The sequence below is a fragment of the Oncorhynchus mykiss genome, chromosome 28, assembly GCF_057628025.1.
Source record: "Oncorhynchus mykiss isolate SJ-2025 chromosome 28, ASM5762802v1, whole genome shotgun sequence".
In the NCBI taxonomy this organism is placed as follows: Eukaryota; Metazoa; Chordata; class Actinopteri; order Salmoniformes; family Salmonidae; genus Oncorhynchus; species Oncorhynchus mykiss.
In genome coordinates this window covers 22,235,799-22,249,338 of record NC_143049.1, presented here as the reverse complement: position 1 = coordinate 22,249,338, position 13,540 = coordinate 22,235,799, and the positions used below count along the sequence as shown (strand labels likewise).

Here is a 13,540-nt window from a genome sequence, read left to right as displayed (position 1 = left end):
TCATATCTTGGTTATTTGCATAGGCTATACTGTAACTACAGTGGTTGTATAGCACTATTAGTGGTGAGGTGCGGTAGTGCACACACAACCTTGTGTGAACTGCATAATTGATTTAAGGTTGCAAGCAGGACAACAAAATATTGTGGGGAGTTTATTGTAGTGTTTTTGGTTCTGTGCCATGCTGTCAGAACCTGCTGGGAAAAATCCCTTATGATTTGCTTGGAGGGAATAACTCGCGTTACAGACAGTGCCAACTTCTCCAACAACGATGACCCCTTTTTAACAATCGTACCTCTTCATAAATATGTCTGGATTGATTTACCCCCCACCCAAATAAACAGCTAAAGAGGAAAAAAGTGGTGATTTTCAAGCCTTTTTTGATGGGCTACCTTGAACTTTGTTGAAGGTCCTCACTATACAGTTTCATTGAGTGAAGGACGGGAGGGTAGACAGAAATAGCTGGAGGTGATGTTGGCAGTAGTAGGGAAACAGATAGATGACACTGTTTTCCCTGCTTCCCTTAGAGCCCATTCACCCTGAGACCAGCAACCGGAATGGAATGCAACTTAAAAAGCTCTGTCTTTGTCACCCCTCTTGGGCATGTACGTACAACTGAAGAGTAGCAGATCCATCCAGTGTCTTGGATGGGCAACTCCTTGACTGTCAGCATCTGTGCAGTGAAACACAAGGCCCTGGAGGGACAGTCAGTGCCCTCATATTTACTTCTACTACTAAGCTAGGTGACTGACTGTCTCTGGTGACAGACAGACAGGCTCTCCCTGACCTAAATATACACCTAGCTGATACTGATGCAGATAGAGACAGACAGATAGAGGGGAGACAATTTCAAGGAAGATTACTCAAGAAATATACAATCCCAAGTCATAGCCTATTTCAAATTGTGATATTTTCTATTTTAAACACGGGCAGACTATCAAGTCTACATTTGGTCTGTCTGTAAAAGAGGGAGGGAGATAGAGGAGAAAAATGCCAGCCCTGGCAGGACTCTCATTTCTCTATTGCCCTCGTGTGGTTATTTCTAATTAGAGTGAGACAGGAGGGAGTGGACAGAGGGTTGGCAGGCAGCAGAGAGATAGAACCACCGCAGTCAGCAAGACCATCACAGACAGTGCAAACACACTCTCAATCCAACATGAGCGATTTCAGCTTCGCTCCTCTCATCTCCTCGTCTCTCCCCACTGGCTTCTTTCTCAGCAGCACCCCTCTCATTTCGGCTTTGACAGAGTGAAATGAGGGGATGCCGCAGATTCCAATTCCCCTCGATTCCAAGAGTCTAATGCAATTAAGAAAGACTGTTGAGAAATGAAAAAAAAAGATGGAGACATTCTTAATCCAATCAGAAGGGCACGCGAGGCCAAATTAGCTGTCCAGACAGTCATATCAATACTACCACTGGGCCTCAGGAAAACAATGATTTCTTGTTAAATGTTTGTTGTAATATTTAACAGCTACATAGAGAGTGAATGATATCAGTGGCAATGTGAGAATAGTAAGGAAGTCAACGAAGGGACAAGCATTGCAATGTATGTACTGTATGCATTGCGAGAGAGCAACCATTTTGCAGCAGTGGAGGCTGCTGATGGGAGGACAGCTTATAATAATGGGCGGAAGGGAGTGAAGGGAATAGTATCAAACACATGCTTTTCATGTTTTCAATACCATTCTACTCGCTCTATTCCATCCGTTACACTCCATTCCAGCCATTATTATGAGCTGTCCTCCCCTCAGCAGCCTCCACTGTCAACCATACACAAAACTGACAATGTAATCATACTTCTGTTTCTCCTCCTTTCTCTGAGCCTGAATACTACTTTGTTACCAAGGGCAATGTAAAATCTAGGACAACAGATATCTTACTCTTCAACAACGATAATTTTATCTCATTGTGCCTGAGAGGAATGAACATCACATCTGAAAATAATCTTCAGCGTTTTCAGAGTTTTGTTGTGCAAGGTCAAAGACCTTTTTTTTCCCCCTCTCTATTTTCTTCCAGAAATGCTTTTGATTATATTATTATATTATATCGCTCAATACTCTCTCTTCATCCTTCCCCCTCTGATTGGTTTCAAAAGGTTTGATGGAGTTCAAGGAATCTGCTCCGGAATGAAAGCGCCCACAGATCCTTGGCACACAACGCTGTTCAATACGATTGAGCCAATTTTGTGTGCTCACTGGGCTGAGACAGCAGGATGTTAAAACATGGAGGAAAGAAGTCAGGCTAATGGATGGAAGGGCGCAGCAGCACCACGTGGAGTCCCATGGCGTATGACCAAACAGAACAGTAAATGATGACAAAGAATCCTGTCAGACAGCCATGTTGTCTCATACAGTACATCTCAGGTCATGGACACGACATCCTACAATCACATCTTACAATCAATCAAGGTTTCTGGTGAAGGATGTTCCCGGAACGTGTCATATTTCCTTCTCCTCAACTTGTCCTAAAGTAAAGAAATGGTCAAAAAGGATGTATGCCTAACCTCCTGCTGATGTCTGTACATTTTCTTTTGTTAGAAAGAATCGAGTGAAATAAATGATTTTGAATGTACATCCAGACACTTGTCTTAATTTAACTCTAGGGTAGTCCTTTGGGCCCAATATCTTCAGCTTACAGTACAAACTAAGTGCCATAGTATTGATTAACTCACACATGGATTACCCAGGCGAGGCTAACCATTGATTGAGAGATAGAGCTGAGACTGAGCTCTGTGCCCATCCCTCTACCTGCCCTCTTATATCCTTGAAATCACTGCAGTTGGTTGGAGCTTTTTCCACCTGATACCTTGAAACCACAGTTAACACTGCAGAATGCCTTGAAGCCAAAGAAGTCACTGAATAGTTCAGTTTCCAGCTAGTATGTAACTGGCCTGAAGTGGATGGTAATCATGTAGGTGTACAGAACTTGGAATAGGGTGCCATTTGGGATGCGGGCTGTTTTTTTCCTCCAATATTTCCCTCAATTAATCCTTGGTGATGTTGTTTCTGGGTCAGGAATACACAAGGAGATTATTTCAAATCAACTCTCTGCATTACCAGGCCTCCTCGCTGGTGTTAATGGAAGAAAAAACCTGCAAGCCCTAGCACACGGAAACAGACAGACAGACATTATGTTATCGATCTCCGTCATGTACTAGGAAGGAAGAGGAAGGTCCAGAGACGGAAGCAGCAGCTAGCCTATCGCTTAAGCTGGAGCAGCGGGATGCTCACATGACCGATTGTTGTCTCCAGGGGTTCCACACAGATAAAGAGCCGAATGGGGAGATTATAATGACCCGATTGTTCAAGCAGTCAAGCAGCTGGAAGCAGCATTTTACTCAAACAAATGGCTTTGTTTTCCAAGACAGTTAGCAAGGCTGCTTTGGCTGGTCCCTTCAGGAACGCTAAGAGACACTTAATGGGAAGAGTCTGAGTTTTCTTCAATATGTTCTACTGAATTTGTATTCAAAAATGTTTTTTTGACTCGCTTGGCATTTTCTTCTCATATGTTCTAATGAGGCTTTGATGGCGGGATGCAGAAGCAATGTGTTTTGCTGGTTGTTTGTCAGTCAGTAAGAGCGAGGCCCACAGATACAAACTGTAATATCAAGGTTGGCTGCACCAATAACACAGGAGATCCAGCATGAATCAGAGCATTACAGAGAGAAATAAAACCATTTCATCCCATCTTGGGAACCTAACATTGTAAACATCCAAACACACACAAGGTTCCATATCACTGCGTAAAGGAATATACAGTCATTTCCTATTTTCCTCCCTCTAATTCTAGAATAGGCTTGAGTTTGTACTGGTTGTCTACAGTCAGTGCTTTGCTTTAACCCATTTTTGTCGCATTACAGCTGAAGCTTAACTTGAGTTTGCTATGACAGTGTCTGGTCATGGCTGGCATTGCTACAGCAGTTTTGGAGCGGTTATGACTTATATTTCTATGGCTGTAAGTGTGATTATGGTTCCCAATTGGAAACCTATTTCCTATGTAGTGCACTGCTTTTGACCAGTGTCAATAGGGCTCTGGTCAAAAGTAGTGCACTATGTAGGGAATAGGGTGCCGTTTGGGATGAAAACTCGGATCCTTTCTAAACCATGACTCTGTTGTAGGATCACCCTCAACGGGATGAAGGTGGTTCGACCGGACGTCCGGATCGGCCGCTACAGGATGATCAAACACGAAAGAGACAAGCACAATGAACCCAACCCACAAAGGTTTTGTATTTGATTTCTATATTTTCCTCTCTAGACACAAGCCTGGTTCCAGATCTGCTTGTGCTGTCTTGCCAACAATGACATAGGAGTTGTCATGACAGCATAGAACAGATCTGGGATCAGGCTTTTCCTTGGGATCTTTTTCCCGAAGGTACAGAAAGTACAGGTACTGTAGCTGTTGTTTGCCTGGTTTCCAAAGTTGTCTTTTTGATAAAGGTTGTCTCACACTCAACACATTATAATACCAGCTCGCGGTTATAAGGCCACTCTAAGATGAATCCCCCATGTCATATCCCATAGATTTGGCTGGAAAATAACAACTCATAACACTTATCATAGAAATGGATTATCATTGTTTATTCACTGCTAAGAGGGCTCTTTCATACATGAATAGACAGCCCATCAATGACTCTAAAAAGAGCAGATCGATAACTGCATGGCTATATGCAGCGCTGTTAGTTGTGATTGTTGCCAAACCCCAGAACCCTACAGAGCTGAGCTGCAATTTGCAAAACATTATTGTTGCATAGCATGAGTGCACACACTGTAGAAGTTACAGACTGTTATTGATCACATCCAGCTCCGTTGCTGCCTCTTACCATGCTCTGAAGGCTAAATAACCATGGGGAGGCCATTTCATCCTCGGCCTGATCTTGGTTCTGTTAGTTTTCCATGAACTCCCACTCCCTATGATTTCCAGTGTGTGAAGATAACAGCCACAGAAGACAACGCTCATTTTGATGAGTGCCTCAGACAATACTAATAATGAACCAATGAAGAGCCCGTGCATAGCTAGCACGAGAGCCTAATAAACACATTTCCATGGGAGAATGTAAATGAATTAGTTGTTGTTGCTGCGCCTAATGAATTGAAACATGTTGATGTAAGAGGGGTTTGCTGTGCTGACATAGCCAGGGAAGCTTGCTGTTGTCTGTTTGGCTTGTGGCTGTGTGGCAGGTGGATGGGTTGATAGATACTGATCTAAGTACTTACCATGCAATCCACAATCAACATGAATCCGAATGGCACCCTCTTCCCTTTATAGTGCACTGCCACATGGCCTGGTCTAAAGTAGTTCACTATAGGGAATAGGGTGCCTTGAACCTAACATGTGCCTAATATGTACCGTCACTTGTAACATATTTCTTAGATATGTAGCTGTCCTGCATGAACACACTGTGATGTTTGTACAGTCTTGGGTCATTTAGTATAGGACATGCTATCAGAAATGAATTACAAGGCTTGTTTTTGTAGAAATTAAAGTGTGTCATGTCACCTAGGCTACTATAATATGGGTCAGAGTTATTACTTGCTGAATTGACACCAGTTGAGTTCTATAGACAACAAGAGCAGGGTCGACATCCGGTGCCATTGGCTTTATGACAACCAATACATCAGAGACTAATTTTAAGGAATCTGTCGCTGACTTGCTGTGTGTGTGAGAGAGAGAGAGAGCGAGAGAGAGAGAGAGAGAGAGAGAGAGAGAGAGAGAGAGATTCATCCTTTGACTGATATTTCCAGCACTTTATTCTCCAGCCTGATCCATGAGCCTCGGCTTTCGCGAAAGTTGTCATGGACAGAATTTATTTTGGGCCAATAAATAATTAATAAATGCCAGGAAGAGGAAAGATAGACAGAGATACCCCTATTAGGGAAACCTCCCTAAAATAGTTTTTTGTTCCTCCTTTGGGGATTATTTGAAGTGTTTTGATTCATAAAATAATACATTTGGGTTTTAAAATAGAGGGAAGTAGAAAGCCCTTGAAGGGTCTGGGCTTTTATAGCCAAACCTTTTAGCGAGAGAGCGCTTCTCAAAATTTTAACAGCGTATTGGGAAAGGGAAAGGGGAATGTGTCTTCCGCATCTGAATCAGAGAGGTGCAGGGGGCTGCCTTAATTGGCGTCCATGTCATCAGCGCCCGGGGAGCAGGTGTTGTTGGTTGGTTAACTGCCTTGCTCAAGGGCAGAGCGGCAGATTTTATGGTTAGGGCCTTTAGCCCGGTTCCCTGGAGTTAAGTTATTAAGGTCGCTGATGTTTTCAAGGTCCAATGCTGACTTTGTTATCTAAATACCAAATTATTTCTGGGTAACAATTAAATACCTTACTGTGATTGTTTTCAATTAAAATGGTCAAAAAGAAGCAAAAATAGCATCTTAGCAAAAATGCAATTTCTCAAAGAAGTCTTGGACAGTCTGGGAGTGGTCAGAGCGAGGGGCCTAATTGGAGTGGGAAGGATGTGTAACCTGAAAACTAGCTGTTATTGGCATAAAGGAGGGAAAACTCTCTTTGTTATTGGTCTATTAACTTAAACCCCACCCAGCCAAACAAGCTGACATTTCAGGCTGTCTTTTCAAACAGCTCTTACACTAAAAGTTCATGATCATAATTTTCACAATTTCACAGTATCATTCCAACCTCATAGTGTGGCAATATACAGGTAACTGCCTAAATACAGGAAAGTCCAACATAAAGTGTCTTGGTATGGCGTTTGGCCACAATGGGCCAGAACAGCTTCAATGCACCTTGGCATAGATTCTACTAGTGTCTTGCACTCTATTGGAGGGATGCGACACCCTTCTTCCACAAGGTAAATCACGTTTTTGACTTCACTGCCCCTTTAATTAAAAGATCCTAATATGCTCATATACTCACGATGTGTGTAGTACTTAGAGAAAGGCTGCACAAGAAGAGCATTAAGTGTCAAATCACTGTCCTAAAAACCTGGATTAGCCTATTTCCTGAAAAAAAACTAATTATTCTATCCTGGCACTCTAATTATTATGTTGTATCTGTCCTCGTAGGAAAACGCATTATGCCTCCAGAAATGTTTCTTAGGTCAACAAATTAGCCTAGTTTACCATAATTATGCAGCTTCCGTTGCAAACCCAGTCTTACCCACCAGACATTCCAGGGCATTCTTCAGCGTATCCAGGAGAGAGTGGTTCTAATCTCCTACCACGACCAGTGTTTACTGTTTACCAAAGCGCATGTTTTTGATGATTAATGTTGACCACCTCTACAGCTCTGTTACTGCCACCCATTCTGCTCTGTTTGGTCAGTAGGAAGTAGGAGATGTGGTTTAGGCATAATAATGAGACATAAGGCTTGTCAAAAGAAGAAAGACTACCATTCATCATTATTCCCAAAGATTAGTTGGCACTGCCTTACTCCGTGGACCCATGCATATTAACTCAATGAATACAAGGCTTCCTCCTTCCACAGAGTAGCATCGTCATCAAACATGCATTATGAATCATCATCTCATGCTGAAATAGTGGTTTTATGGCTTTTTGGGGGCTGATGTCTTGTAAGTTGATACCAAAACATGAATAGGGGAAGCTTACTCTGAAAGTTGCATGCTATTACAGTCCATATTTATGTAATACGTGAGAATATCTCCGATCTCATTGTGAGATCATTGAGAGACTATGATAAAGTATAGTAGTAGAGCACATTCAGGCTATTGCCTTTAATCCTCTCTCCTCTTGATAGATTTATAGATAAATCTCTCTCTCCCTCCCCCTCTCTTTCTCCCTTCCTCTCACTCTCTCTGTCTCTCGCTACCCCCTCCTTTCTCTCTTAGTCTAAAAGTAATTTAGCTTTAATTTAGATTCCTGACTAGATCTGCGTGTAGAGAAATCTCTGTTTAGCTGTAAGTGACAAGGTGCTGCTGCAGGGTTCTTCTTAGGTTGACTTGGATTGTGTCGTAGTGGGTTTATGTCCAAGCACATAAAAATACATCTTGTTTGATCCATTCACTGCTCTTTGAAGATTGGATATGCACTGTTGGCTACTGAAGCAGTTTATGTACTCTGAATCCCTGCCTCTTCTCAAACAGTAAAAGGAAATCTGAGAAAACCATGGGGTATTGTAGCCTTGGCATTGGACAATGGATGACTGTTACAGATGGATGATTCCTGTATTTGTCCTCTGAGTTCCAGTACATGCTCATAGCACCCCCTGTTGGCCAATATGGGATTAACAAGAAACATGCAAAATCAAAATGTTAGCCATGATGATTGTGATAAAATACATGCAATAATATTTCACTGTTTGCTACAATGAAAACATTTCCCAGTAATAATAATGATTTTTCTCCTCTTCTCCAGATTCAACAAGATCCAGAACACCAAGAACACTATGAAGAGAGACGGGATCAGCACGTTAACATACCGCGTGCTCCAGTTTAAGAAGTACCCTCTCTACACCAACATCTCTGTGGAGATCGGCAAGCCCCCGCCCCGGCCTTTCAGGGGCTAGACAGATAGAGCCCCGGCCTTGACATGGAGAGGGAAGGATGGAGGAGGAGGAAGGGAGATGGGGGAGAGAACTATAATACACAGCAGAGAGCCTTCATCTCCTCCTCTACCTCCCTCAGCCTGACTCAGATACCCCCCACCGACCTGCGCTAGGAGTCTGCCCTGGCCTCTCACAGCCCAGTCTGTGTGGGGATACTGGTACACACTCGTTGCCCTCCCACCCTGCCAACAGGCTCGACGGTTACGGCAGGCCTACAGCATGGCTGGGACCCTGACTGACTGACTAGCTCTCAGGAATAGATGAGGACAGAGGATATATCAGATTCGATTCAGATTCATTCCCCTGGCGACAGTGCTGCTCTGGAAATGCACACACTGTACATGAAACACACAGCAATAAGTCCAGTGCTACTGGTGTCTCGGTCCTGATAACACAAAGCAACGGGGGTTCAAGAGCAGTCATATTATATTGGGTTGTTGATATGCTGGGGGTTGGGTTTGGGATTCTGAGCAGAACCAAGAAGAACTGCCCTGATCTCTCTGTGAGAATCTGTCAATCAGAACACTATATCGGCGCAAAATGAATGTGTACTGTCTGTGCCTGCATCCAATGCAGGCTTTCCCCATTTCCCATGACGTTGACAAACGGTGCTGGAGGAGAGCAACAATGTGCACCAACACGTTTTATTAAGACAAAGAAGTGTGACTTTCTGTGGAGAGAATCAAGGTTGAGTGAACAAAGACCTGGTAGTGGATGGATATGGCTATTCAAGGAACTAGTTTTGACCTGTTTGTGGAGGAGAAAGGTCCAGCAAATAGAAGAGAAGATGGACTTCTGGCATGGTTCTGACAGGTGATTATTAGAGACTATTTTGTTGACGTGTTCTCACGCACAGAGAAGGTTACATTAGATACTGATGAAAGTGTAAACGTTTGCTGTATGACAATGTGTCCCAGACAGTTTTAGAAGAGGATCCTCTATTGCTCAAATACAAGACTCTTTGCTCCACTTTTTTCTTTAATTTCTATTTCAAAATGCCATCCACGTTTTTGGAAAAGAAAATGATAAGGCATTGATAACCTAGTGGTTTAAATTGTGAATACTGTAAGGACGGTCTAGTATGGTGAATATTTGCATTGTAGCATTCATTTCATCCATTCAAAATCAGAGGCACTGAAGCACTGAGGTGATAAGAACAGAACTGAAGTTAGTTATTTATTGAGTCCCCTCGAATAAATGGAAAACCAGCCCACATATAATAAAAAAAATATTAAATATATAATTCGCTATTAACACCACCAATATATAAAAGCCTTTTAACGTCAGTAAGCTTTTTCTTCTGTCATTTTCTTCTGCTTTTCCTTTGTGTACTGCCTAAACACCAAATTGATGCCTTCAGAATTGTTATGAGGGGCAATGATAAGGAATGCTGCATTCTGTTGTGTGAAGTGATGTGGAAATCTCTCTTTTGTACTATCAATGGTTTTCTTGGCCTGGCTTGAGACAGTGAGTATTTAGAGATGCCCCAACCAACCCGTTTCCCCTCTGTTTATTTTAAAGAGCCTTTTCAAGTGCATTGACTGCATTTCCCTTCTTTTTTTGTTTTTTTACAACACCCTCCATTTCCTTTCATTTCACTCCCTGGCTCTACCATCCCTCTCTCCGTGTGTGTCTGTGTGAACACCACAGTGTGTTTCTGTACTTGACCATCTGATGAATACACAGACAGCTGTGTCTGAAGCACACTGCTCCTCTATCGAAATATCAGGAGGACTTAAAAAATCATTACTCTTCTCTCTCTCTCTCTCTTGCTCTCTCTCTCTCTCTATCTCATTCTGCTGCCTTTTCATTTTTGAGTGCACTACTACTGGTGTGAGAGCACCTCGCAAAGAGAATACTCTACTCCTCATTCTACACTGGAGACCAATGTACTTTTACGCTACTGCATTCTGGATGTCATTACTTCTGTCAAATGGGTGAATGCTGTGTATGTACTGCTTTCTGATGGCTGTGGACCATAGGAGTTTGACATATTACTGCCTATGGTCCCAGTACAGTATGATTCATCATCCTGCCAAGCTCCTGCTTTTATGTTCCATGTTGAGGGAATCATTTTCCTAAAGGCTAAATATACTACTTGGAACTGTGAGAAGAAGCTTTTATATATAGCTAGCATCATTACCTAAAATCTGCTTAGCAGAATGAGCTTACTACTGATGCAGTAGCACACAACCCTGAAAATATTTGGTACTGAAGTTTTAGTCAATGGTTTCATTAAATGAAATGCTTTGATAAAAACAATGTTTTTGCCAGTGATTGTCAAATCGGCTGGTTAGGTCTACAGACTGGGCTTTTTATCAGAACTCCAGTCAAAGATCTTACTGTACAATTGGTGGATATTTGGTTTACTGTAGAGCAGACTACAGGATGTGATTTCTGTACATATCAGACTTGTATCAGACATCAAGTGCTAGCTATCATGTATTACAGGTGCATGAACAGGCATTACCATATCATTTGTGTTGTGAACAGAGAAAACGTCCAATAGAACTCAGTCTGTTCTGTTAACTTGATATCTATATGGAGATCATTCCCAAGTATGCTAGTACAGGAATAATCCATCCTATTGGTACTATTATATCCATTTAGTCATACATCATATTGGTATATCCATCGTATTATCTTGTTTGGCCTATTGGCTATATTCTGTCCCACTACCCCACTTATAGTGACTGTGGTGTCACATTGTAGGTACTGTATAATACAGATTTGATATGATGGTATTGACAGGGGGACCTTTCAGCACAAGCTTAGAGGCATCCTGCCCAGGACTGTGTCTCTCCCACACAGCTCGCCAGCTATAAACCAGTGATAAAGCACCGCTCCTCGTTTGCGTCCCAAATGGCACCCTATTCCCTATCTAGTTCACTACTTTTGACCAGGGCCCTTATAGGAAAGTGGGTGCCATATGGGATGCATCCCTCTGCACCCTCCCTCCCCACAGTCAACTATTATTGTGTTCAATTTTGTCCTGGAAATTGATAATTGCTGGGCATCAGCTTTCTTTATTGACCATGTGTTTGATGCATCCTTGAATAAGAAAAGCAGACAGGTGGCATACTAAGGTACTGTCCACTCTTTGGAGTGTGTCTGAAGTTCTCTTCATCCATCTGTTGGCAGACACTGCATGGCTTCCCCCTTCTACTTATACGTTTCAACCTAATGCCCATTAAGCAATATTTTCCCTCACTGTCAGAGCAGTCATTTGAAGGAAGTGGTGGGTAACTGAAAGAGAAACAGGATAGGATGAGGGCATTGGAGAACATCACCTACTGACTGCCTCGGGCCTTCAAGCTGGAGTGCATTTTTAAAGATGTACTGTATCTAGGTTTTGTACATTGAATGTTGAAAATGTTATATCTTATATAGAATGCATAATGTTATATCAAACCAACCTTTTCTATACAATCAATAAATCTAATGGTAAATGAGATACACTCACGTGATTGGTTTGTTTTTCCTTGCCAGATGAGAAAATATGTTTCACCTGAGTTGTCAAATGTGTCCTAAATGGCACCCTATTCCCTTTATAGTGCACTAATTTTCAACAGGGCCCATAGGGCTCTGGTTAAGAGTAGTGCACTATGTAGGGAATAGGGTACCATTGGGATGTACCCATCCTGATGAGGGGGCTGATACTTTCTTTCTTCCCTCCATTGTGTCCAGTTGCCATGGCATTCAAAGAAACCTGTAATACATATCTCTGTCTATGGTGTCAGTGGCACTGTATTGTCCTCAAAGCGAGCAAAGAAGTTGTTTAGTTTGTCTGGGAGCAAGACATCTGTGTCCGCGACAGGGCCGGTTTTCTTTTTGTAATCCTTAATTGACTGTAGACCCTGCCACATACATCTCATGTCTGAGCTGTTGAATTGTGACTCTACTTTGTCTCTATACTGACGCTTAGCTTGTTTGATTGCCTTGTGGAGGGAATAGCTACACTGTTTGTATTCGGTCATGTTTCCGGTTGCCTTGCCATGATTAAAAGCAGTGGTTCGCGCTTTCAGTTTTGCGCGAATGCTGCCATCAATCCACGGTTTCTGGTTGGGGAAGGTTTTAATAGTTGCTGTGGGTACAACATCACCGATGCCCTTGCTAATAAACTCGCTCACCGAAGCAACGTATTCATGAATGTTATTGTCTGAGGCTATCCTGAATATATCCCAGTCCATGTGATTGAAGCAATCTTGAAGCGTGGAATCAGATTGGTCGGACCAACGTTGAAAAGACCTGAGCACGGGTGTTTCCTGTTTTAGTTTCTGTCAATATGCTGGGAGCAACAAAATGGAGTCGTGCTCAGATTTGCCGAAAGGAGGACGAGGGAGGGCTTTGTATGCTTTCGCCGGAAGATAGAGTAGCAATGATCCAGAATTTTGCCAGCCCGGGTCGCGCATTCGATATGCTGATAAAATTTAGGGAGCCTTGTTTTCAGATTAGCCTTATTAAAATCCCCAGCTACAATAAATGCAGCCTCAGGATATGTGGTTTCCAGTTTACACAGAGTCCAATGAAGGTCTTTCAGGGCCGTCGAGGTGTCTGCTTGGGGGGAAAATACACGGCTGTGATTATAATCGAAGATAATTCTCTTGGTAGATAATGCGGTCGGCATTTGATTGTAAGGAATTCTAGGTCAGGTGAACAAAAGGACTTGAGTTCCTGTATGTTGTTATGATCACACCACGACTCGTTAATCATAAGGCATACACCCCCGCCCCTCTTCTTACCAGAGAGATGTTTGTTTCTGTCTGCGCGATGCGTGAAGAAACCGGGTGGCTGTACCGATTCTGATAGCGTATCCCGAGTAAGCCATGTTTTCGTGAAACAGAGAATGTTACAATCTCTGATGTCTCTCTGGAAGGCAACCCTTGCTCGATTTTCTACCTTGTTGTCAAGAGACTGGACATTGGCGAGTAGTACACTTGGGAGTGGTGAGCGATGTGCCCGTCTACGGAGCCTGACCAGAAGATCGCTCCATCTGCCCCTTTTGCGGCGCCGTTGTTTT

General features: G+C 42.7%; 1 protein-coding gene across 1 annotated transcript in view; it reads left to right on the top strand.

Moving 5' to 3' along the window:
• Positions 1-11,982, top strand: part of b4galt2 (beta-1,4-galactosyltransferase 2) — a 154,016-nt gene extending 142,034 nt beyond the window's left edge. Inside the window, exons 6-7 of the mRNA XM_021589482.3 lie at positions 4,117-4,221; positions 8,331-11,982. Of these exons, the coding sequence (XP_021445157.3) occupies positions 4,117-4,221; positions 8,331-8,481 (256 nt within the window). The 3' untranslated portion in view covers positions 8,482-11,982. The remainder of the gene's footprint in view (positions 1-4,116; positions 4,222-8,330) is intronic.
• The last annotated feature ends 1,558 nt before the right edge of the window (positions 11,983-13,540 follow it).